The sequence below is a fragment of the Cricetulus griseus genome, chromosome 4 (genome assembly GCF_003668045.3).
Source record: "Cricetulus griseus strain 17A/GY chromosome 4, alternate assembly CriGri-PICRH-1.0, whole genome shotgun sequence".
Classification (NCBI taxonomy): Eukaryota; Metazoa; Chordata; class Mammalia; order Rodentia; family Cricetidae; genus Cricetulus; species Cricetulus griseus.
The window spans coordinates 221598015-221624350 of record NC_048597.1 but is presented as its reverse complement, the minus strand read 5'-3'; the positions used below and the strand labels follow the sequence as shown (position 1 = coordinate 221624350).

The 26336-nt window shown below is 50.1% G+C and overlaps 1 protein-coding gene across 1 annotated transcript in view; it reads left to right on the top strand.

Moving 5' to 3' along the window:
* The first annotated feature begins 1906 nt into the window (after positions 1-1906).
* Positions 1907-26336, top strand: part of Trim71 (tripartite motif containing 71) — a 48428-nt gene continuing 23998 nt past the window's right edge. The window contains exon 1 of the mRNA XM_027415544.1: positions 1907-2719. Coding sequence (XP_027271345.1) covers positions 1907-2719 — 813 coding nt within the window. The remainder of the gene's footprint in view (positions 2720-26336) is intronic.

Genomic DNA, 26336 nt, shown 5'->3' with positions numbered 1-26336 from the left:
CCCATCTTAAATGACATTTTTTAAAAGTTTGAGAGCCTTTCCAAGTCATTCTTCAGAGAGAGAGAGAGAGCGCGCCTTAGAGTTCCTCTCCTAGAACAGCTTGGGGCACCCCCCAGATGGCCTAGGGGCGGTCAGTGGGTCACCTCCTCTTAACAGCTGCCCGGGCTCCCATTAAAAGAGTAACCGGCCCCTCGGACGATCAGAATTCAGATTCGTTTATTTCCACACATCCAACTACACACAGTGCGATGCTTTGAGGTCGGTCTAGGCTCTGCAGAGAAGAGAAAATGGGGAGGGGGGTCTGTGGAGGGTGGACCTTAGCTCTCCCGGGCAGTGGCCATCAGCCTCCAAGAGGCAGGGATTCCGAATGAAGTCTTTTTTTCTTTTTTTTTTTTTTTTAAATAAACGGAAGAGTCGCTCTGCGCTCCTCGCCCGGGAGGTTCCAAAGGTCGTCACACTGAGGCCTGGGGGCGATCGTCTCCCCCGCGGCCGGAGCGGGGGAGGAGGGTGGTGGGAGGAGGGGAGGCGCACACAAAAGCGGGCCGGGCCAAGAGGGCTAATGTTTCCTGTTTGCCTGGAACCCCCTCCCCGGCCTCCCCTCCCCCACCCCTCCCAGCACTCGGGCGGAAGTGAGTTTGCTCCTTTGGAGATTAAAAGGATTCCGAATTCCGATCAGTCCCAATAACCGGCGTACCGAGAGGCGGCAAAGCGGAGAAAGAAGGGAACACGCGCGCGCACGCTGCCCCCCGTTCAGGGGAGTGGTGCAAAAATAAATCCCCAAAGCAACCCGGGAGATCAGGGCACCGGGAAAGCCAGAGCCCGGTAGGCGCAGCGCAGCCGGGGCCACCCGCGTCCCCGCTCGGCGACTCGTTTGCAGGAGGATGACGCAGGCGGGAGCCGCGGGCGGCGCTGGCCACGCGGCTCCTGAAGTGGCCGCGCGGGTCCCTCGCCGGCTCCTCTGATTCCAGCACGCCCGGGAGGGAGGCTCGGTCCCCGAGGCTCCGGGATTGCAGGGGGGACCCGAGCGAGGGTGAAATGGCCCGATGACAAAGGAAATGTGATCCCCCTTCGCTGCCCAGGTTTCGGAGAGGACGGCCGTGAGGAGGAGGGGCGCGCGGCGCGCGCGGAACGCGGATAGCATTGCACGACGGCCCCGCGCGGAGCGGGCGGCGGGTACATCCAATATCTTCCCGCCGATGAATAATTCAGGGCGGCCCGCGGGGACCTGCGGCCCCGCGCCGCGGAGCGCCTGAGGCCGGAGCAGGGTCGGAGCGCGCGCTAGAGAGAGCGAGGAGGAGGCCCGGGGACACGCGGGCGCCGGGAGGGCCGCGTGGGGCGCGCGTGCGTGTGAGCGCACGGAGACCGCGGCCCGGCCGGGCTGCGCAGAGGCGCGCAGTGCGTGGAGCGCGCGTGCGTACTTGGCACGCGTGCTTCCGCGGCGGGCGGGCGGGCGGGGGCCCCGCACGAGGTGCAGCTGCGCGCTCGAGCCGACCGCGCGCGGGGGAGGCTGCGCCTCGGCCGCCACGCAGGAGCTCCTGCCGCCGCGTCATGCGGCGGGGCGGGCGGCGTCGCGCGCGGGACTCGAGCTGCTGCGACTTCGGGGCGTTTTCCCCTCCCTCCTGGAGACTCAATCCGTTTAGCCCGGGGCAAAGGGAAAAAAAAAAAAAACAACACGCGCAAGACTCCTCAGGACCTTTTTTTTTTTTTTTTTTTTTTTTTTGCGCTGAGGGGACTGGATTCCACGGCGGACTTTGGGACTTGGGCGGGCGCTCGCTTGCTGCCGAGTGGCGGTGCATGCCTGCCGTGCCGAGGTGGCCCGGGGGTCGCCTCCACCGCGCCCTCGATGCGCTCTGCTGAGTGAGCCGCGCGCCCTCCTCCTCGCCGCACGCCCTCTTCCCTCCTGCAAATGGCTTCGTTCCCCGAGACCGACTTCCAGATCTGCCTGCTGTGCAAGGAGATGTGCGGCTCGCCCGCGCCGCTCTCCTCCAGTTCGTCCGCCTCGTCGTCGTCGTCGCAGACGTCCACGTCGTCCGCGGGAGGCGGCGGTCCCGGGGCGGCGGCGCGGCGCCTGCACGTCCTGCCCTGCCTGCACGCCTTCTGCCGGCCGTGCCTCGAGGCGCACCGGCTGCCCGCTCCCGGCGGCGCCGGCCCCACCGAGGCGCTCAAGCTGCGCTGTCCCGTGTGCGACCAGAAGGTGGTCCTGGCCGAGGCGGCGGGCATGGACGCGCTGCCGTCGTCCGCCTTCCTGCTCAGCAACCTGCTGGACGCCGTGGTGGCTACCGCCGACGAGCCGCCGCCCAAGAACGGGCGCGCGGGCGGCGGCCCCGGGGGCGCGGGCGGCCACAGCAACCACCGGCACCACGCACACCACCCGCCCCAGCGCGCCGCCGCTCCGGCCCCGCAGCCGCCGCCCGGCCCGGCCGCCAACCCCGCCGCGCTTCTGCTGCGCCGGCAGCACGGCTGCAGCTCGTGCGACGAGGGCAACGCCGCCTCGTCGCGCTGCCTCGACTGCCAGGAACACCTGTGCGACAACTGTGTCCGCGCGCACCAGCGCGTGCGTCTCACGAAGGACCATTACATCGAGCGCGGCCCGCCGGGGCCCGCGGCCGCCTCCGCGGCGCAGCAGCTGGGGCTCGGGCCGCCCTTCGCCGGCGCGCCCTTCTCCATCCTTTCGGTGTTCCCAGAGCGGCTCGGCTTCTGCCAGCACCACGACGAAGAGGTGAGTGCGCGTGGGACGCGGGCGAGCGGAGCGGACCCTTTGGCAGACTTGTATCGTCCCCCTACCTCCCTTCCTCCCTCCCTCCCGACGTCCCTCGGAGAAAGAACCACGTCCCTGCGACATCTTCCTTCCCTGGGCATGTCCGAGGAGTCCCAAAACATTAGATTCCTTGCCTTTTTGTTTCTCATTTTTTTTGGGGGGGGGTTAGGGCTGATCGAACCCAGGGCTTTTTGCTGGGCAAGTCTACCCATGGAATTGGACTCCAAGCCCCTGGATTTCACTTTTATTTTCTTACTTAATTTTTGCATTTATTTGCGCTCGTGTGTGGAAGTCAGAGGATAACTTTCAGGAATCGGGTCTCTTTTCCCCTTATCTTGTGGGACCCGGGGATCGAAGTCGGGTCTTTCGGGTTTTGAGGCAAGTGCCTCTTGAGCAGTAAGCCATCTCGCCAGCCCAGCTTCATTAATATATATATTTTCTCCTGTGTGATAAAATGTAGTTGGTGTGTCCAGTTGAGCACGAGTTTGGAGGAGATAAATATGTTTGTGGAGTCGTGGATTCCTTTTGTATGAGTCCGCCAGAGGCCGCCCAACGTGCTGAGAGGGCTCTCCGGGGTGGGGAGGGATGGTTGAGGTGTGGACTTGCTTCTCACGTGTGTGTGCTGGGCCGGAGGACTTGGGTTAGGTTGGCATTTGCACGGGTTGGCGTTCACCGGAGTGTCTGTCTGGTTGTTGGTTAAAAAGCTTGTGGCTTTTTTTTTAGAACTAAGGAACCCCGGTGTTGAGTCCCTAAGTTTGCTTCTACAGTTGTTTTTCATGCTATGCGTAAAGCCTGCTCTGGTTGGTGAGTACCCACGTGCAATGACCATGTGGCCTCGTGGGGGCCCCTGAGAGAGCTGGAAGCCAGATTGGGACCACCGCAGTTGGGTCTCTTGGCGCTTTAACCATGCTTGGCCCCGTCTTCCATCTCGCGGGGCCCTGGGCGCTACCCTGCCCATCCACAGGTACTCACTCCACTTGGGCAGCGACCCCGCAGCTCGAACCTGGGGGTGTGCGGAAGCTGAGGGCTGTGCTGCTGCCCTCCGACCTGATTATCCCTTTGGACTCTTGATTTTTATTTCCAACTTGGATACCGGACCATCACCACCTATTAATACTAATATTATGCTATTCACTGGAAGCTCGTGGAGGCTTGGACCACCCTTGATGGGTTGGGTAGTCTCGTCTAGCTCTACCTGTACCCATGTGCGATGGCAGTGCTTGGTATTCCTGTCTCTGGGAGGAGGGCAGAGGACAAACAAGGCTTTCGAAATCCCGCATGATTTAGAGTGGGATTGTCCACACCGCCGCAGCGGGGTCCACTTTTTAACATGTTATTTGGGGAGGAGCCTTAAGTTGGAAAAATTGAAATTCTAATGCGAGGAAGTTACCTTTTTAAAAGGATTCTTCTGACGTGAAGTCGGTGGCTCACTCCCGTTTTCTCACACTCATGGTTTGATGTTTGTTTCTAGTATATTGTTTAGAAAATCCCTGAGCCAATTCACTGGCAGATTGGCATCAAATTCGAGGACGAGGCAGGGAAGAAAGCCCCCTGAATCCACGTTTGTTTTCCTCCATGGAGAGAAAGAGTTGAAATATCTTACTTTTCTTATTAATTTTTAGTCAAATATTCCATTTGGGCTAAGGCTGTAGGCATTTGGGGCTGGCTGATTGATAGGTTAACTGTAGCTCCCTGTGTGTTTATTTTGAGATAGGGTCTTTTTCTTTAGCCTAGGCTGGCCTGGAACTGTGTCACCTAGGTTGGTCTCCCTCCTGACTCAGCTTCCCAAATACTGATACTACAGATTTGAGTGAGTCACCGTGACTGGTTTCACTTAAAAAAAAAAACAAAAAACAAACAACAAAAAAAACGTTTTTGAGTAAGCTGACCAAATAATGAGTTGCTTGATGGCGTCTTCATAGGTGTGTTTTCCTAGCTGCCTTAATTGCCAGTTCTCTTGCTTAGATTTTTTTTTTCCTGCTTTTGTGTCATAAATACCTAGCTTGTGGTCTAATCTCGGGCCCCACGGTTTTTTGTTTTTTGACACAGGGTTTCTCTGTAGCCCTGGCTGTCCTGGAACTCACTCTGTAGTCCAGGCTGACCTGGAACTCAGATTTCATGGGAACCACCTCTGCCTCCCAAGTGTCCCTGTTGCCATCTTTGGAGCCCCTTATCCCCGCACAGCCCACATTTAGTGAAAGTCGGGCTTTTTCCTAGGGGGACGGACCTTGTTTCCATTCATTTCCCTGCAGATGACATGACTTCATTAATTTGCAGTCTGGTTTATTCACTGTAAATGATCAAACCACTTGAACTGTGTGGGAGACCGTGCATGAGTGAGGCTTTTTCCTACCCTGGGTCCCACCCAGGTACTTTAAAGTCCCTTTAACACGTGTGGTCAGGAAAACAGTGAGACGGGAGGCTGTTGAAGGGAGCGAGTTTGCCAAGTCTTCAACAAGATTCTGTTTTCTCAGTTTTCTATTAAAGCAAGAAGCTTGGAAATGGTTGGACACTTATTCCTTCTTACTGGGTGTGAGGGTGACAGACCAACAAATCTTCCTTTTCTCTTCTGATGGTAGTGATCTCCGAGGGTCTCAGGAAGTCCTTTAAAAAGTCATTGCCTCTGACTGAGAAAACCTGGGCTCCTTTTGGGGGATGGGATGATTGATAGATGGGCTGCTGTCCTCACTTTTGGGGGGGCGGTGATAGATGGACCCCTGCTTTGACTTTGGCACACAGAACTCCGTTCTTGGATGCCACCCTGTTTATTTTAAAATAGCATCTGTGTCGAGTTAATTCTGTGTGAATAATTTGGGGTCTCTTACTTCTGGGGACTGATGGTGACGTGGCTGGAATGCCTTGGTCATCACCCGGCTTTTGGTGGTGGTGGGGCGGGCGGACAGACGACGACCACGAAGCTTCCCCAGGGAGATGGCCTTAAGTATCTCCCAGCCCTAAATTGGAAACGGAGGCAAGATGTCTGAACATTTTTGGTTCAAATAAATCACAAGAGTTGGAAATGTAAAAGGAACCCAGCAATGGGTTACACCTGCAATTCCAGGATGAGGCAGGAGCATGATTATGAGTTTAAGGCAAGCCTGGGCTACAAAATGAGATCTTGTCTCAAAAAACTAAAAGAAAATTGCGGGGGGGAGGCATTTGGGCTTTCCAGCAAAGGGGGAGACCTGTTTGCTTGGGCTTTTGGCTAGTTCTGAGCCTGGAGAGCCAGTTAGTCCCTAGAGGCACTGTGTGCCCTCAGGGATGGAGTAGAGGCTTCTGAGGTCCCCATGGCCACACATTTCTTGAATCTGTTAGTGACTGGTGAACAGCTCACTGCTGTTTTTCTGAGGTGTGCTGCTGAGCTGGCTGCTACCACAGCCTACCAGTGACTAGGATGTGAGTGAGCCCTTTGCTTTCTTTGGAAGCCACACTGGGGAAGGAAACGTGTGTCCCAGAGCTGGGCAGAAAACTTGGTTAGAATGGCGGGACTCCTGGGGACTGCAGGGGACAGGTAGGTCACCATCATGATCCCAGGGAAACAGCATGATGGCAGTATTATTGTTCTTGGAGATAGGGGAGGGCTGGCTGGGATTTTGCAGAAAATGAACTTTGAGATTTAGGATTGAAGGCTGATGAAGGTCCTCATGGAGTTTTTCCAGCCTGAAACTGGGTTCTAGAAAGATTCATAATACAAACTGATTTAACTCAGCATGGAGTGAGTCTTCCTGGGACTGTCTTATCTGGCTCAGGTCTTCCGCTTTGAACAAGGCAATTTGCTGCCTAAAATAATGGGTTGTATGAGTTCCTGTCTCTCATCTTAGAGGGGGCATCCTGCCTGTATTCTGCATTGCTGCTCGTTTGTTTTGCATTCTCAGGATTGAAGCTGCTTTTAGTGTGTTAAGTACTGTGTGTGTTTTAAATCATTCATATTTCTTATGTGAATTACATAATTACAAAATGTTTTTTTAAATCATACAATTTTTGTTTCTCATTTATACTTGAATGTCAAAGTAGTTGGTTCCTTTCCCCCCTCTCTCCTTCTTGGTTTTAAGTCTGTCAGGATCTTCCATGCTGCACTCAATTCATCCTGATCCTCAGCAGGCCAAAGGGTGGTAGGATTACAGTGTCACAGCCAAACCAAAACCCTCTCTCCTATCTTTCTAAATCCATCCACCTCTGGAGGTCAGAATTATGGTAAACTTTGAATTCCTACCAAAAAAGGGGATTTAATTTGGATCTCATTGATGGGAGAGCTGGAGGTCTCAGGTCACAATGCTTGTGTCTCATCTGTGGGTCACAAAACTAAACTTCCAATAACCTCCAGGGTGATTAATTATAGAGGCTGTTTGTTGCCTGTGGTTTGGCAAGTATTTCAGTGAGTATAAAAAACATGATGGGCACTTGCTGACTGCTAAACTATGGAATATTTATTGAAGTGCACAGAGAGCAGGACATTATCTTCCATGTCCATGCAGGATGATAAGGTTGCCTCAGATTCATGAAAGACCATGAACTGGAATAAACTGAGGCTGTGGTGTCTGCACAGTACGGAGACCTTTCTTTGGGGGGGGGGGAGTTGAGGCAGGGTTTCTCTGTGGCTTTGGAGGCTGTCCTGGAACTAGCTCTTGTAGACCAGGCTGGTCTCGAACTCACAGAGATCCACCTGCCTCTGCCTCCCAAGTGCTGGGATTAAAGGTGTGCACCACCAATGCCTGGCTTATGGGGACCTTTCTGTGGTATATATGTTTCTGAAATTATTTTCCATCTCTTTTTCAAATTGCGTGAACACAATTTCATGGTCACAATAGTTGATGAAAATTGGTTTTCAGTGTTTGGATTATGTATTGGGTATCAGTGAAGGTATTTTAGGGGTAAAAAGGAAGACTTACAGACTTAACCGTTTTAGTTGAATCTGGAATAGAGAAATCTTGAAAGGGTTTGGAGACAGAAAATTTCTTTCCTACTCTGGTGCTCCCTGTCATTTTAGTCATATGAATACTAGTTTTTAGAAGAGTCCTGGCCCTTCAGACTCAGGAGGCTAGTTGGTTAAAAACACCTCTTAAAATGGTTGTTACTTTCTTCTTGAATGCCTGGGCCAATTGCAGAGCCTACTCTTAACTTTTTTTTTTATTTTAACTTATTTTGTTATAATTATCACTGTTTAGATGCCTGTTTATCGTCTAACTAGAGAGGAGTGTATGGATTTGGGTGGGAAGCAGGGAGGATCTGGAAGAGTTGGGGGAGGGGGAGCAGTAATGAAGAGGATGTATTGTATGGCAAAAAGTTTATCAATAAAAATGTGAATACATTTTTAAAAAGAGAGACAGGCTTGAGATGGTTCAGTGGTTAAACTGGCTGCTTTTTAAAAAAAAATTATGTGCATTGATTGGTGTTTGGCCTTCAAGTGTATCTGTATGAGGGTATTGGATGCCTTGGAACTGGGTTACAATTGTGAGCTGCCATGTGGGTCCTGGGACTTGAACCTGGGTCCTCTGGAGGAGCCACCAGTGTTCTCAACTGCTGAGCCATCACTCCAGCCACATAGCCTTGGTCTTTTAAAGCACACTTGCTTGTGTGTCCCACTTGTTTGTGGGAGTTAATGTGGGGTTTTGTTTTTGAAGTTTGCTGCGCTGGAAAGTATTTGACTTACTTCAGATTCTCATTTGTTCTCCTTGTTGATGGGGTGCTGCCTTGGCTGGCTTCAAAGTCCTCCTGCCTCAGCCTCTCCAGCCTAAGCCTTCACCACTCAGCAGGGCCCCCTTCTTTGACAGAGTAATCCCCTCTGGTTGATGCTCAGTCTCCAGGTTTGCTTACTCTTGCTGTTTCTCCATCCAGCTCCAAACAAAGGTCAAGGTTTATTGTAGCCACGTCCCTTCTTAGTAAATAATGACATGGAGGTCATTGGGATGAGTTTTATTAGCCTTATGTTTGAAGTTTCAGAATAACCTTCTTTCCCCTCCACCTGTAAGAGAAGCATAGCACCCCAAGGCTGTTCTTACTTCTCTCTTTTGGAAGACAGACAGCAAGAGGATACTGGTTAAGAGTGACAGTTGCCATCCAGGCAGCCTGAAGACCCTCTGTCCATCCTTGGTGCAAACTCGACAGTCCCTTGTCTGTGTGTATTTGTCCCTTCCACTTTGGAAGGCCTCTCAGGGAACCTGGGCAGCAGAAGTGACTTGGAACCCGGGTCCTTAGTTATTAGCAAAAGCATTATCTACCAGCAGTCTCCCCCAACCCCTTTTAGTTTGAAATGAATGATATGGATTGAAGATTTGGAGGCTGTGGGCAAGGTGCTGGTTATTTGCATCTGATCTGAAAGTGACTTAGCTTCCCTCGCTTCTGGTTAAAATGTGAAATCCTGCTTATAACTTTTTTTTTTTTTTTTCTCTCATGACAGGGCTTCTCTGTGGCTTTGGAGCCTGTCCTGGCACTCATTCTGTAGATCAGACTCACAGAGATTTCACCTGCCTCTGCTTCCTGAGTGCTAAAGGACTAAAGGTGTGAGTCACCAACGCCCGGCTTTGTTTTGTTTTTTAAGGTAGAGGGGGATGGAATAGGTGAATTTTTGTTTTGAGGGTCCTTTTTTACCCAGACAAACCCACTGAGTATTTTTTTGAGAAATCTATAAGGTTACTAGTGCGCTAGCTCTGTTTTGTAATGCAGATTTTCAGATCAAGTTTTAAGTTCTACTTAGATCAACCTCATCTGGTGAGGGGTCCCCAGCAGGGGTCCTGGTGTAATTGTCATGGATCTTTACCCCAAACCTTGCCAGTTCCTCAAGCCACATTCTAAGGAGGTCTGTTTTCTATAATTGTCTGCTAGCAAGGTGACTGGGGGGGGGGGGTTTGTCTTGAATGGTTTGTTAATTTGGGTGTGTTTGGTTGTTTTGCTTTTTTGAGATAGAGCTTTTTTGGCTGGCTTGAAACCGGATCTGTAGACCAGGCTGGCCTTGAACTCACAGAGATCTTCCTGCCTCTGCCTCCCAAGTGCTGGGGTGAAAGGTGTGCACCACCCGGGTTCTGCCCGTTAATTCTTTAAAATTTATTGTTTTGCCTGCATGTATGTCTGTGTACTATATGTGCCTGATGGTGAGGGCCAGAAGAGGATGTCCGGTGCTCTGGGACTGGAGTTATAGGTGGTTGTGAGCCACCATATGGATGTTGGAAATTGAACCAGGATCCTCTGGAGCCTTCTTTCTCTCCAGCCTCTCCTGTTACATTTTGATTGAAGTCAAGTGGTTCTTGGGATAGAGTGTGTTAGTCAGCAGTAACAGTTTGGAGGAGAAAAGCACAGAATGAGATAGAGGAGGCCTTACGGCTTTGCTTCCCCGTGAAAAGGTGTGTTTGTGGGATCGGGGTGTCTTGGATTTTGGAGTGTGACTAGGTGGGATTCAATTATGGAATTGAAGGTTTTGTGTCTCACCTGTTGTTAGCTGCATCCTGTCACTTAAGGATTGTTTGACTAGCTGCTTTCTAGCCATAACCATTCACAGAGCCGCCCCCCCACCCCCCCAAAAAAGTATGTTTTCAGGGGTCAGAGAAATGAATGGCTCATCCCTTAAGACTTGAGTGTGGTGCCTGGTACCCACGCTTGCAGCTCACAGCTGGCCTCTGGGCGTCCATACAACCATGTAGACACGGACTCTTGGGGTGGCTTGTGGACCAACCAGCTTTCCCTCTGTGCCTCTTACCCTGAAGGTTGAGACAGGAAGGACTAGGGGCTAGACTGGACCAGTGTCTCAAGAAGCAAAGTAAATAGCTCCAGATTGTGCTACTAAGCGTCTTTCTGTAACAGGTAAATTGGGTTTGTTCTGTCCTTTTCCTTGGGCATGGAACCCAAGGTCTCTTGGAAAGCAGAGAGCTTCGCTTCCAGCTGAGGCACAGCAGTGTGATGCGATGAACATTTTAACACCTGCAGTTAGTTATTTTCAGTCTGTGCCCTCCAGGATCAGTGCCAAAAGGAGATCATGTTTATTCAGAATCCACCGTAGGCATCTTGCCAATGTCTTTCCCAGTGTATGTATAAGTGCGGGTGAATAAAAACAGATATAATAAAGATAAGTAATGCATTGCTGTGTGTTTTTCAGATGTATTGGGTGCATATGTGAAGGTCAGAGGACAAGTCTGTGGGAGGAGTTCGTCCCCTCCCCCCTTGGTCTCCCCTTGGTTTCTCACTGTGTGTCCTAGCTGGCCTGGAATTCCCTGTGTAATATAGGATGGTCTCAGGGAGGTCCCACCACCTTTGCCTTCAGAATGCTGGGACTACAGACAGGCCTGGCCGGGAGAGAGGAAGCCAAGTCATCAGGCTTACTGAGCCAGATTGTTGGTTAAGACATCCGTAGCCTAGGCTATCCTCGAGCTCAGCTAATTCTCTTGTTCCGGGATTGCAGATGTGTGACTCTGGCCTCCCAGGTTGTGTTTCTTAAAGCAATAGTTTGTAGTTAGCTGGAGTTGACATTCTAGCTGAGGCAGGAGGATTGAAAGTTCCCAGGCCATCCTGGTTTACAGAACAAGACTCCTGCTTTTGGGGCAGAAGTTCCTGGCTGATGGCTAAAGTGATACCCTCACAGTATCTGGGATGTCTGTCTTCACACAGCCTGTGGGCTGAAGAGGAAAAGGAACTGGGCAGGAGGTCTCAGCCTTCCCAACCTGGTGTGTTCTGTGAACCCTAAGTGCTGAGGGTCCTCACAGGTTCAGGCGAGTTGGCCTGGATATCTTGGAGAATGAGGGAGTTTAGATGTTGGCTGTGGAGAGTGGTCTCCACAGAACCTGCTGTGGGTGGAGTCAGGAAGTGTGCCATAATGGAGGGCCTCACCCACCTTTTAGGAAGGCCTGAGGTTCCCACCTCTTTCCTGGACAAAATCCTGCAGGGTGGTGGACTATTGGAATGTGTCAGCTAGGAACCTTTGCTAGACCTGAGGTTGGCCTTGGTGATTTATGTTCATAATCCCAGCACCCAGGAGGCGGGGGGCAGGAGAATTGCTGCTGTAAATTCAAGGCCAAGCCAAGGACAAATAGGAAGAGCCTGCCTAGACAGGACCAGTGGGGTAACTGGTAAAGATGATGTCCATCAAATCTGAAGATCTGAGTTCAGTCCCCAAGACCCCACTTGGCAAACGGGTTGCCATCTGAGTGCACCCTTGTCAGGGAATGGATGCAAATAAAAGCAAACCTGGGAAGGAGTGAACTCCACTTAGCAGGCCTTAGGTGGGCCCCTGTGGCTGCTTTGTTTGTGCTGAGTGGCTCAGCTATTGGACCCTTGATGGTAAGGCGTGGTAGAACATGGGTATGGTGGTTGGCACTCGGGGGCCAAAAGCCTGGTATGGTGGCCCAAACCTGTAATCTCAGTGTCACACATAACGTTTGGAACCAATACACTCAGAGCAGGCCTTGCTGGGGAGGGCCTTACTTCTTAGCCCACTGAGCTGTGAGCCCTTCCTGTACTTGCTGGGCTTCCTTTCCTGACTGAAGGAAAGATGAAGCATGAGTGCAGAGGTTTGTCTGTTGTTTTTATGTGGGTGGCTGCCCCCGGAAGACAGTGGGCAACGCGTCGGTTCCAGAGATGGAATTCGGCATTGCGTGAGCACAGTCTTGAGATGCAAAGGATCAGTGCAGGTCACTGGAAGGCACTCAGGGTTGGAGCCCCTCCCCCTCCTAAGCTGGTGTGGTGATTGCCTCTTATGGTATCTGTCCCTCAACCTGGGCGAGAGGAATAGTCACCTGCCTAGTGACTCTCTACTTACTGTTAGCATAGATGTCAGCACATTTGGGCAACACCTGCTGTTGGTAAAAACTGCACTAACCATAACACAGAATAGACCCCCCTCCCTATCTCCCCTCTGTCTGGTCAGCCTCAAGAGCTTTACTCCCGTCCATGTTTTCGGCTTCTCTAGCGTGTTGGGAGAGGGAATTTTGAATTGCATTTGGCTTACCCTTTGTGAGATGGTGAGGGGCTTGACAGTCAGTTAAAAAAATTCTTATTATTTATTATTCGCGGTGTCTGGGGAAGCTAAGTACAGTGATTTATGATGTTCATCCCTCAGGGTCTCTGCTCTTAGGCCCACAGAACTTGTTTCCAGGCTGCTTTCCACCAGGCCCTCTGATTTCCGTTCTGTTTGGTACGTGTTGTCAGTGGGTGAGAGTCCTCTCTATCTGAAGCAGGTTTGCTCAGTTAACAGCAGAGGGTCACACATGGATCAACACTGAATGCATGCTACAGTGAGTTCTTATAAGTGGCAGAGCCCTTGCCAAATAGGCACCAAATTGGGGGTTCCAATCCCAACACCACAAAGCTATGTCAACTGCTTTGGTAACACTTGAAGTAGGAGCATGGGGTGACTTAGGCGTTTTCCTTTGTGTGCCCCTGGCTGTCTTGGAACTCACTTTAGAGACCAGCTGGCTTTGAACTCAGATCCGCCTGCCTCTGCCTTCCTGAGTGCTGGGACTAAAGGCGTGTGCCACCAACGCCCTGCGACAATTTTTCTTGTTCCTTTAGTCACACCAGAGGATCTTCTAAAGACTTCTGTAGAGTTGACTTGTCCATTAGGGTATCATTTTTCTGAGTTTGTTCAACCCTTTCTCTACCCTTCCCTCAGTTTACATACTTGTAGATTAAGGAAAAAGTCATTCCTGGGGCTGCCTTGTTCATATTTTGTTTTGTTTGTTTGTTTTTGGAGACAGGGTTTCTCTGTGTAGCTTTGGCTGTCCTGGATGGAACTCACCCTGTAAACCAGGCTGGCCTTAGAATTTACAGAGATCCACCTGCCTCTGCCTCCTGAGTGCTGGGATTAAAGGCAGTGGCCAGCACCACCTGGCCAGCCCTGTTCATATTTGTAAAAGTACGTTTATCTAGTTCATTCTAGTCCTGGTTTGGCATACCCATTGTACATAAACGTGTCCTTTAGATTACCTGTAATTTTATTTTTTTTCGAGGAAGAGTTACTCTGTGGCTTTGGAGGCTGTCCTGGAACTAGCTCTTGTAGACCAGGCTGGTCTCGAACCCACAGGCATGTGCCACCACCGTCTGGCTTTTCTGTAAATTTAAAGTAAAAAAATTGGATGTATTTTATATGTATGAGAGTTCTGTCTGCATATATGCATGTGCACACAAACATGTGGCAGGTTCCCATGAGGCCTGGAGAGGTGTCAGGTTCCCTGGACTTGGAGTTAGGTGTGGCTGTGAACCACCATGTGTGTGCTGGATGTCCCCAAGAATTCTTAACTCAGCCGGGCGTTGGTTAATTCCAGCACTGGAGAGGCAGAGGCAGGCGGATCTCTGTGAGTTCGAGGCCAGCCTGGTCTCCAGAGTGAATGCCAGGACAGCCTCCAAAGCTACACAGAGAAACCCTGTCTCGACCCCCCCCCCCAAAAAAAAAAAAAAAGAATTCTTAACTGCTGAGCTGTCCTGATGGCCCCAAATTAATTAATTAATTAAAGTAAAAGGGCCAGACCCTGGTTTCTTTATTCCTAGCAGCCATGTGTGCACACAAAGCCTAGGGATATGCCATTAAACCATTTGCAGAACCTTATTGAGTGATACCCAACCAGCTCCTTACTGCTCCAGGCTTGGGTTGCCTGAGGTCTTCCCTCCTTTGGGCTGATCTCAGGAGTATTTGATCTTTAACAGCAGATCCTGGCCTGGCTCTCATGCTGCTCAACCCTGTCAACTTGGGACTTTGGGACCCTGGAGAGAGGCACATTTGAAATGATAATAGGCCCAGGCCTTGCTCCTGGGAGCACCCCCCCCCAGCCCCATTTCCTCCCACCGTCTGCCCTTATTGCCATCAATCTAATGGAAGAAAAATGGTCAGTACTGTTTTACCCCACACTTCCGTGATTACCAGAAAGGGCGGATGGGTGTAGCTTTCATATGTCCTATTGCTCATTTGGGTTTCCTCCCTTGAGTTTTCTGCTCATTTACTTGACCAATTTTTTTGTTTGTTTTGTTTCTTTTTCTTTCTTTCTTTCTTTTTTTTTTTTTTTCAAGACAGGGTTTCTCTGTGTAGACCTCAAACTCACTGAGATCAGCCTGCCTCTGCTCCCGAGTGCTGGGATTAAAGGCACTCGCCACCACCACCTGACTTGGCCAACTTCTTTTTAAAAATGAAGTTTTATTTGTTTATTTTTGCTTGCATGGAGGTCAGAGGACAATTTGAGGGATCTTCTTTTCTCCTTCCATGTTGGCCTTGAATTCAGGTCTGCAAGCTCCTGACCTGTTGAGCCATCTCACAGGCCCAAGAAAATCAGGTGTACTTTTTGTTTTTTTAGGACAGGATTTCTCTTTGTAGTCTTGGCTTGGGACCAGGCCGGTCTCTTAACACTGGGATTAAAGGTGCGCTGCCACCACTACTTCCATTAAGTGGATGGGTCTTTTTTTTCCCTCTAAGATTTATTTTTAAAATTTGTTTTTAAATTTATTTTTTTATTTGCCTGTGCATTGGTGGTTTTATTGTATGTAAGGGAGTTACGCATGCTGGTATATCTGGATCCTGGAGATACAGAAAGTTGTGAGCTCTCATGTGGGTGCTGGGAATTGAACCCAGGTCCTTTGGAAGAGCAGCCAGTGTTCTCTCCACTGAGCCATCATCTCTCCATCCAAGTGGGTGGGTCTTAATGGTAGAAATTGCCATGTCCTGGTTCACTTCTGATGAGTGCAGGATGTGTCCCCACCTGAGAGCAGCCACCTAGTCTCCTCGGAAGGCCAGATTCTACCCCCTCCCCCATTATGAACTTTTGCTGTTTCAGGGCCACAATGCAAATGGCCTGGGCTCATTGTTTTCTGCTGAACAGATACCCGCTGGGAGTCGAATTCCTCGAGGACTGCCTGGAAAATGTGGAGGTGAAGTCCATCCCATCGGTCCTAAGTGTCCGCCTTGCCAAGTTATCAAGTGGTCGGTCACACAGTACGTGTTACAGAAGCAGAAAGGCAGCTTTTCTGTGATGTTAGAGAGATGACCAGGCAGGGTTAGGAGAGCCAGAGGCGCCTTTGGTATTGATGGTATATTTTCTGTAGGGGCCTTTGGGTCTGAGTGGCTAGTTGCCTAGGCAGCCAAGGTGGTTCCTTTCAGAAAATGTTGCATTTTGGCTTCTTAACGGGAATATAAAGTGTGCAGAGGATGAAATGGGGGCCAGTTAGACAGACATCCTACCAGTGGAGCTACTTCCCTGGTCCCCACCAGGGCAGTTTTGCCATGGACTGGCTATTGTGAATGCCTTTCAGAACAGCCTTCCTGGTGATGAGGTCCCAGGGGAAGTGACCTGATCGCACCAGTTGGGGGCACGTGACTCCCTGATCCTTGCAGTAGGCTGCAGGCTGCTTCCTTCCTGCAGGGTCTAGAGCCCCCCTTTCTACGATAGAAGCCTGACTGTAGAGGAAGGCTTCCTCACCAACCCTGTCAGGGACTCAGAGTGGAGGTATCTGCTTTTTCCCCCTACGTACCCATCCCTGAGCTCCAGGAGGATCTGAGTGTATTAAAAATAGGAAGTTGGGCTGGATGAGGGTTGGACTAGGGGATCTGATTGGGTGTGCTACCCAGGAAAGTGAAGAAGAGACATCAGTGGTGGTCTCCAAAAAACCTGGGAGAGCTCGTCTGCAATAGACATTGTTTCCAACCAGTGTCAAGTTAATTAGACTGGCTGCAGGAAGCTGCTGGGTTCCACTGCATATTTGCTTAATTAAGCTAATTAAATTATTTGAGAGAGGGTCTCACGAAGGCTATCTTGGGTCCCGCTGTGCAGCCCAGATTTTTTTTTGAACTTGTGGCAATTCTCCTGCTTCAGATTCTTTAGGGCTGGGCAATTACTGGGTGTGTGGCTCCATCCCAAAGCCCAGGTGTGTCCATGGTCATTTCCCAAGTCCCGTGTCTGTGCGGGGCCCTGGCCCGAGCTCCCCCCCCCCCAAATCACCATAGTCAGCAGCCAGGAACAGAGGCCGCCTGGTCTCCCTACATTCTCTTGGTGGAATCTCCCTGAATCATCTCCTATGGTGATGGTGATGTTTAAACAACCCCACCTTCCAGACTTTGAAGGGCAGGCCAGTGTGAGTGTTTGCCCCAGTTACCGAAAAGCCAGTACATAGCAGGAATACAAAGGAGACCCTCCAGAAGCAGTTAATGATTAAATCCAGGGCTTTGGGCATGTTTTCCTCCCGTTGCTCCTTCCTGAACTTTACTCCCTCACGCCCTGGGACTCACCCCACCTCAGCCAGCTCTCTGCTTGCAGACCTCAGTTTTGAGGTCTACTGGAACCCCTCCTTGGGACTTTCTTCAGGCACCCAGAGAATGGGCTTCTTGGTACCTCCTGTCCTGTTGCTTTTTCCTGCTGCAAAGGCTAGAATGGCTGTCCTGCAGTGCTTGGACAAGATGGCCTTGTCACGAAAGCCTGCCCCTGCCCTCAGGTGCAGGTATACCTGGCTGTGACCAGACCTCCTAAACAACCCTACATTGGACTTAACCAGTTAGCTTTTGTCTGGACTGACTGGGTTTCCTGGGGCAGGGGAGGCTGCTGAGTGAGTTCCTGTGGAGAGTCTCACCACTTACTAGCCTGAAGTGTTGGGTGTAGCCTTAATTCCCAGCTTTTTCCTTTTAAGGTGTGACTCGTCCCCACAGTTTACCAGGAAGCCTCCTGATACCTCATCACAGAAGGCAGAACAATAAGCTGTCCTCATTTGTAGTGTATGTGTGTGTCACGTGCAGGGTTAAAGATGCCCTAATGTTTTGTATGGTATCCTGAATGGTTTCCCTGCCGGATCTCCACAGCCCCACAGGGAGGGTATTTGTGTCCTTGAAGAGACCTGGGGTTAGGTACAATGACCTGAGAGGCTCTCCGACCTCCCACCCATGTATGCCTGGGGCAAGGGAGGAACCCAGTGATCAGGATACCGGAAGAAGAGCTGCTCAGCTTTCTCTGGCTCTCACTGGTACAGCCCAGGTTTATGTGGACCAGGACCCCTCCCACCACTTCTTCTTGAACTGAACCACGAGGACACAGATTATAACTCCAGAAGAGGGTTTTAGGGTTCAGTTCTCTCTGTGTGTATTATTTATTTTGTATGTTTGAGACTGGGCCTTATGAAGTTGTGGCTGTCCTGGAAGTCTATTTGTAGACTAGACTGGCCTTGAACCTCTGCCCCTGGAGTGCTGGGATTAAAAGTGTGCCACCAACATACAGCCCAGCAGACCCGGAACTCCTGAACCTCCTACCTCCTTCACCGTGAAAACCATCACCTTTGGTGTGACTTCAGCAAAGACTTCACAGCTCAGAGAAATCGCTGCAGGGCAGGGTGGGATGGGGCGCCTGGCAGATCTACACCTGCTGTCTTTCTGGTTCAGTTTGAGTGGCTTTGTCCCCGGTGTGGGGGTGGGGTGAGGATTGGTCTTCTTGTACTGATTGATGGTGAATTATGGCATAATAGTGTGGCAGGAAGCTCAAAAGCTTTACCCAGGTCTCAGTCTATCTCAAGGCCATCCCAGTTAGCATGCTTCTTAATCTTTAATTTAGATTTTGGGTGTGGGTGTTTTGCCTTCCTGGAAACAGTACCTGCAGAGATCAGGATCGGGCATTATTAGAGTCTCCGGGACTGGAGTTACAGACAGTGCTGAGTGGGATCCACCTCAGGTCCTCCGGAAAGGCACCAATTAACCACTGAACCATCCCCTCTTACTCTTACTGCCTGTGTTTATAAATTTTATTTCTCCACCTGGTGTGGTGGTCTGGGCCTGTGAGTTAAGCACTTGCTCTGCCAAGGTGGTAGAAAGAGGCCAAGAAATTGGAGGGAGTTCAGTCAAGGCTAGCCTCGAGGTGCCTGGGGTTTTCCTGAGACATTGGTTGTACATGAGTACCAGCACTCAGAATGCTAGTTTAAGGCCAGCTCTGAGTGTGACCACATCTCTGCAAGTTCTCTCTCCTTCGCTCTCCCTAACCCTCTCTCTGTCTGTGTGCCCCTCCCCCCCTTTTGAGACAGGGTTTCTCGGTGTAACTGCTCTGGCTCTCCTGGAAATCACTCTGTAGACCAGGCTGGCCTCTAACTCACAGATAGACGTGCCCTTTTCCTCCCAAGCTCTCGAGTGCTTGGATTAAGTGTGGGCCCCCACTGCCCTGTGCAAGCTACATTTTTAAAAGTTTGTATAAAGTTTTAAATAAAGTTGAAATTTGAGCTGGGTGTGGTTGTGTATGCCTTTAGTCCAAGCATCTAGAGGCAGAAACAGAGGCAGGGGGATCTCTTGAGTTCAAAACCAGCCAGGGCTATAGAGTGAGACCCTGTCTCAGAAAACCAAAAGACAAAACGGTTGCAATTTGAAGGATTGTGTATTTATTGCCCAGTGTAAGGGTAGTTTGTGATCCAGCAAAACTGACTGATGGGATGTAAAAGAATTAAGCCATTGTACCATCACAGCACTTGGCAAACAGACACTTGATCCTCCAACTCTCTTGGACAGAGTCCAGACCCGTGCCAAAGGGCGGGCCAAGAGGACTTGGTAAATTAGCCACACGAAGAAGACTGGGCTCGGGTAGAAATGGAAGCGTGAGGACTCTCTGGGTAGCCATTTCCTCTCCTTGCAGAGGCCCTGGCCAGGTGTAGACCCTTCTGATGGTGTTATCCCCTACCCCCACCCTAGAACCTTCTATTCTGCAATTTGGTACAACTTGAAACCCCTTCTTGAGAGGTGGGAGGAAGTGGTTAATCCCCACTTCCTTCCCTGGAGTTTTATGAGCCTCTGGGAGCCTGCCTTACTCTGCCTTAATGGTCATAAATGATCCTCTCCTCTGAAGGCAGGGCCAGGCCCCTAGGATTCTGTGTCTGAACCCCAAGCGGCTTGGCTCTTATTAAGTGCTTTTTGATGGCAATACCATTGGTCTTCTGTAACTGGGAGGTGGAGGGGAAACTTTAACATCACCACCAAGGTGGCTGGAAGGCCAGCTGGGAACGTCCTGACATGGCTAGCCTGGGGCTGCCAGGGTGTTGGAGCAGGGTTGTCAGACAGTTGCTGGAGGAGTATATGAATGGGAGACAGGCCGGGCTTCAGCTTCCAAGGGGCCCTCTCTGCTTCCAGCTTACCGTATCTGACCCGAGAGATGGCAGGTTGGGGTGAAGGAAATAAATTAAAAAAAGAGTGATTTTGTGTTTTGGAGGTTAGTCTTGCTTGCCCCCCCCCCCCAGGGCGGGGGGATGCCTGGTTGCAAAGGCCTTTGGGGTTGCATGGCTCTTGGAGGTTTGCTAAGTGGCCTTGGGAGTGCTGGAATTTTTGGCTTTGCTTGCTGCATTCTGCACATAGAGGTTGGTACAGGGACAGTTGATTATCAGCAGGACTTTGGGGACGCAGAACTCAGACCAGCAATCACCACCTGGCCTGCTAGTAGGTCCCAATTCCTCTGCCAGGTGTGTCCAGCCAGCCTGGTCTACAAGAGCTAGCTCTAGGACAGGCTCCAAAGCTACACAGAGAAACCCTGTCTCCCGCCCTCCCTCCCAAAAAAGTGTGGGCCACCACTGCTCCAGCAGTATTTTCTTCAAAAATCCTCTTAGTTGCTACCTGCGTGCTTGTCTGTCTTACATTCTTGGTTAGTGTGAACCCTTTCGTGTGTACCCTTCCTTGTTTGTTCCCTCTATAATAAGGAGCTGGCTGAGGCCAGGGAATGGCTGTGAATTTGTTGCAGGTGCCAGATGCTTGCTCCACTTGAAACTCTCAGATGTCCTCAGTGTCCCTGACCTGGCTGAGCAGCTCCCTCTAAGGAACAGGTTGCAGCAGGCCCTCTGGGCACTGTCTCTCCCCCATCCCCCCAATCAGATTTGCAGGGAGTCTTGATTTGGGAGTCTTCCTGGTACAGGCATTTCTTAAATACTATAGGCACTGAGTGTTGCCTGAACCATGGATTTCTAACATTCACACACCCAGCCTTGTGTATAAGTTGCCTTGGGATTTTTCTGGCTGTTTCTGAATGTTTGCATAAAGCCATTGCCTTGGGCAAAACTTGAGCTGTTTAAAATGGGGGTGGAGACTGGCCATCAAGTCATTCATTCATTCATTCATTCATTCATTCATTCATTCGTTCATTCGAAATGCCTCTGAGTAGGGAAACCTAAATAGTGGGCCACTTAAAGTCTTATTTTTCATTGATAACTCATACAAAGTTATGTGTAGGAGAATGGCTGTCAAACTCATTAGCGTACTTACTCATCATTGGATTTTTGTAGAACAGACACCTTAAACTTCAGCGATTTTGAAGCCAGCAGTTCATTCACTAAAGTCAGCAAAGCTGTGCAGTGTGCTTTACTTAATATATTATGTAAGTGTGTGTAGGCTGAGTGTTAGAGTTCCGAGGACAACTTTTCAGGAGTCACTGGGTTCCAAGGACTCCTAGCATCAGTCAGACCTGTATGGAAGGTTTTTACCCATCTTGCCTGACTCTCAAGTTTTTCAAAAGTTAATAAACAAATAAAATAGATCTTGATAGGGCCTTGTTCTAGCTCTTGGCTGCCTAAGAATCTTAGTCTTTCTACCTGGGTGTCCTCAGTGTTGGCAATGCTGAGTATTGAACTCATGGTCTTAGCACACCAGGCACATGTTTAGCCACTCAGTCCCATCTGCAGCAGCGCAATGCAAGTGACACACAGTATTTGCTTCTCGGTACATGGTGTGTTTCCCTTCCCTTTCACCACACCCTCTAGTTTCATGTCACAAATGATGGAATTTCTTGCCTGGTGGTCTAGGTGCAGGCCTGTAATCCCAGCACTTGGGAAGGCTAAGGCAGGCAGATCTGTGGGTCCCAGGACAGCCAGGGCTACACAGAGAAACCCTGTCAAACAAAAAACAAATGCCCAAATTTCTTTTTGAAGAAATTGTGTAAGGAGTGCTGGGGAATAGGTGGCATGGTTGGTAGTGCTTTTATAGATTCATGAGAGCCTGAGTTCAGATGCCCAACACCCACATAAAAATAGCTGGACACAGTGGCATAGCTAATGGGGAGTTAGAGATAGGCAGGTCCCCAGGTAGAAACTGACCTTGCCTCAAAAATAGGCTGGTGAGTGATCGAGGGAGATATTCAGCATTGATTTTGACCTCCACATAAAGGCACACAAACATACCCACATGCCAGAAAACATACAGCGTACAAGTGTAGGGGTAAATTAAAGCTGGAAGCTGGTCACGGTGGTGTGACGCCCCACACCCACAGTAATCTACCTAGCCCTTGAAGGTCTGAGGCCATATTGTCAGGAGGTCAGGGTAGCCTGAGCTAGAACAGCCCCCTGTGTTTTAAAGTGGAGATAGCAGTCGGGGTGGTGGTAGCCGCGGTGGCGCACGCCTTTAATCCCAGCACTCGGGAGGCAGAGGCAGGTGGATCTCAGTTCGAGGCCAGCCTGCTCTACTCTGTCTTACTCTGTCTTAAAACCAAAAGTGGAGATCGTATGTAGTACTGTGTTTTGTTTGTCTAAATAATCAGACTGCAGTCCAATCTTGTGAGTGATGGTTCTCTGATGGTTGTGAATGCTTGCATACACTTAAGTATAGCCATAGCATAATTGTGTTTTAGGGTTTTTTTTTTTTTTTTTTTTTTTTTTTTTTTTTTTTTTTTTTCTTTCAAGACAGAATTTCACTGTGTGTTACTGGCTGTCCTGAAACTGGCTTTGAAGACTACCACCCAACTGTGTTTTAGTATTTTGAGAGACCTTCACACTGTTCTTCAGAACTCAGGCCATAACTGTTCTGCTTTTAGGGTTCATGCATTTGCCTAGTGTGTCTCCTGTCTCTGAGCCTTGTTCTCTGTATGCAGTTGCATTCGGTTTCCTTCCCCTAGGGCAGACAGTTGGATAGGATAACCTGACAGTCAAGGTTTGCCCTGGGCCTGCTTTCTCTCCACCCCCATATGGAGCTCTTTTCTCTTCCTCTCTCGCCAACACCTGTGAGAGTACCAAGGACCTGCTCACTGCGGCTTGTGAGCTTGGCTCTCTGGGCCTTGAATTCCTGGTTGACAGGCTCAATCTGACCGCTGGTGTTCTGCTAGCACAGGACACTTGTCTCCAGCTGTGCTCCTGGGCCTGGGGCGGGTTCCTCCCTGCCCTCTTGTTCTGGGGTCAGAGGAATCCCGCCTAGGGAGTTCTGCAGGGTCTGGTCTCCAGCCCTTATCTTGTCTGCAGAAGTCAGCTGGTCTTGCACTGTCAGGCCCACATGCAAGGCGCCCAGGCTGAGTCATCAGGCCACGCTGTGCTGCTGAGGCCAGCCCCTCCTAAGAAAAAAAGGCAGGGACACTTGCTGGTTCTTTACTCTTTAGCATTTACACAACCAAATGTTCATCTCACTAATTTTTGGGCCACGAGGCCTAGAAGTTCACCTCTCTGTGTTTCAGGCAGTGTGCCAGCCAATGCCAGTTAGTTGTGTTTTCATCCCCTGCCATCAAAATCTTTATTTTTTTGAGACACTAGCTACATAGTCCTGGCTGTCCTAGATGAAGTAGACTGACCTCAGAGACCGTCCTACCCCTATTTCCAAGTATTGGGATTCAAGGTGTGTATCATCACATCCGGCAAAGCTAAGAACCTTGGAAAAGGGAATCTCCAGTCTGGGAAGTAGGGCTTGAACCAGCTCTTGGCAGATACTGTGGAGGCCTGGGCACATTTTGTTCTGATGTGATTGAACCTGGGCCTTGAGTACACTAAATAACACTGGTGTATTCTAAACTCAGCAAGCACAAGGCTACATAGGATTTAAAAAAAAAAAAAATTGAGAGCCGGTCTAAACTCCATTACATAGACCAGGCTGGCCTGGGACTTAACTTCTAATTGGTAGACACACATTGCCCTACTAGGAAGGTTATGTTTGTAAGAGATTACAGCATGGTTCTCAAGCAGGTGGGTTGCAGCCTCTTTGGGGGACAAAGGACTCCTAGCAGGGGTCACTATCAAAAACATAGACATTTTGTGTTATGATTCATTACAGTTATGAAGTAGCAATGTAGGGTCTCAGCATAGGAATATTGAGAACCACTGAATTAGAGGAAGGGTCCTGGATAAGACCTAACAAACAAGAAATTACTCCTACTTAGCGGCCTCCGGTGGGATACAGCTAAGCACCCTTAATACTGATAAACAGGGTTTCTAGTCCCAGGCTGGCCTGAAACTCAAAGACTTGTGCATAGCTGGGAAGCAGAGCATAATTCAGGCATGGTCAGGCCCTGGGATTATCAGAATTTTGAGCATACATTTAATTTGTGTGCCTGATTTTGATACAGGCCCTGGCTAGTTTTGGAACACATTCTATAGACCAGGCTGGGCTCAAACCCAGAGACCTGCTGGCCTCTGCCTCTCAAGTGCTGGGATTAAAGGTGTGTGCACCACAAAGGCTGTGCTGAGCACACATGTAAAGGCGGGTCTCATCTAGTTATATGGTGATAAGCTTTTGTGACTCAAAATAATCTTGGGCACTTCAGTGCTCTTAAACTGCTCTTAAAGCAAGGGGACCATCTGTTTTATTTTAAAAGTGGAACAACCAAAGGCCCAGCCATCCATACCTCTGTCTGACTCAGTCTCTCTCCTCCCCTCCCCTCAAACATGGAACTTCCCAAGCAGTTCTTTATTTTTGTTTGGTCTTTTGGTTTCTGGCTGCCCTGGAAACTTGCTCTGTAGACTAGGCTGGCCTCAAACTCACACCCACCTGCTTCTGCTTTAGAGGGTCCAGGTTTAAATCCCAGCACCCATGACGTCTCACAGCTGGGTTCCAGAGGCCTCTGGGTACCAGATACTCACACGGTACGTGTGCATACATGGAGGCAAAACATGCTTGAACCTTATTACTTACCTTTTTTATTTATGGAGTGTGGGAATAATTCTTGTTGAATCCAAAGAAAGTTGAAACATATCCCACTATGAGGCTGCTGCCAAAGATTCATTTTTATTTTTTAACTAGGTAGTCCTGGCCAGCCTGGAACATTGTAGACTGGACTGGCCTGGCCTGGCCTGGAAACTATTAATGTAGAGATGCCCGCCCCTGCTCAAAGTGCTGGGATTAAAGGGGTGTGCCACCGCACCCAGTTAGGTTCATTTCTGTTTTCTTTAATGTGTATATTTATTTTCCTGCTTATGCAAGCATGTGCATGTCTGGAAGTGCACGTCCGGTCCTTTGGAACTGGACTGAGATGGTTGTGAACAGCAGTGGGAACTAGCCGTGGTCCTCTATAAAAGCTATTTTTTTTTTTTTTTTTGGAGACAGGGTTTCTCTGTGTAGCTTTGGAGACCGTCCTGGAACTTGCTCTGTAGACCAGGCTGGCCTCGAACTCACAGAGATCCTCCTGCCTCTGCCTCTCGAGTGCTGGGATTAAAGGCGTGTGCCACCAACACCAGGCTGCAGCAAATGTTATTAACCTCTGTCTCCACATAAGCATTAGCACATTTGGAGGTCTGAGTTAACGGAAGGATCATGGGCTTGGTGGAGATGATCTGATGGTTTTTGTCATAGGTGTCCCCTGGGGTGGGTGTCCCAGTGTTTTAGGTCTCTGGATGGCCCCATCTTCCTCTCATTAGCTAGTCCGGTAACAGGAGAGCGGACAGCTCACCGGAGAGGAGGCACAACGCTTAGTTAGCAATTTCAGGGTGTCAAAAACTAGGGGCTATGGGTGCATGTGAGGGGAGGAGTGTGTGCTGCAATCGGGGTCCAGTCTTTGAACAGCTTATTTTCTGGTGGGGCCAGCGAGCGCTTGCTCCCCTCCCCACTGGTCTGAGAGTGTGCCTGGAACTCTTTGTCTAGTGAGGAAGTAGGAACAAAGGCACTGGTCTACACTGCTGCCATTTTGGGCCCAGTTATTTCATCAAGACCCTCTGCTTTGAACTATAAATTGATCATATATTCCCGGAAGGGTGGTGGCCTTTTTGATTCTGGGGGTAGGATAGTATTGTGGCCGGGCTGGGCATTTGGGGCACCTCTCGGAAAAAGACACTAGGGCTGTGTCCTTGTCTCTGACCAGAGGGAGCGTGGGTGGGGGTTGTGTCGCCAGTGTCTACATATCTGCTGCTGGGTTTTATCCCTGAGGGGGTTGTGGAGAAATCTGAGGTATTGGGAGCAGTGTGGCAAGGAGGTAAGAATGCAGTGATAAGGGAGGAACCAGGAATTGGGAACGGGACAAGGCATGACAACATCTGGCCAGAGATCTCACCCTACCAAGCTCTCTGGAGATATGCCATTGATGTCAGGCCTGTTTACCCAAGAGGAATTTATTCTCTCGGCCTGTTTGTAACATAATGGGGAGCCGTTCGGTTGCCCGGCTCCAACAAAGAAGTAGTCACTGGTTGTAGCAGAGGTTGGATTGCTGGAGCCTACTGGATGATAGGTTTGGAGAGGAGTCATGTTACAGCCTGAGGAGGCAGAGGAGCCTACTGGTTTCCACACTGACCGGACCTGGAGCCATTTCCGCGTCCTTGAGCAGACTTCGTCCATAAAACAATCGGAGTGACAGCAGTCGTCTCATAGAGTAGTGACTGGAGCAAAGCAGGAATAACTTCTAAGTCCTGTTACCTGCTGACAGGCTGTTTGCCTGCCATTAAACTCCTGTTGGCTCTGAGAAAGCTTGGGTAAACGGCCCTCACAGTGCCCCCA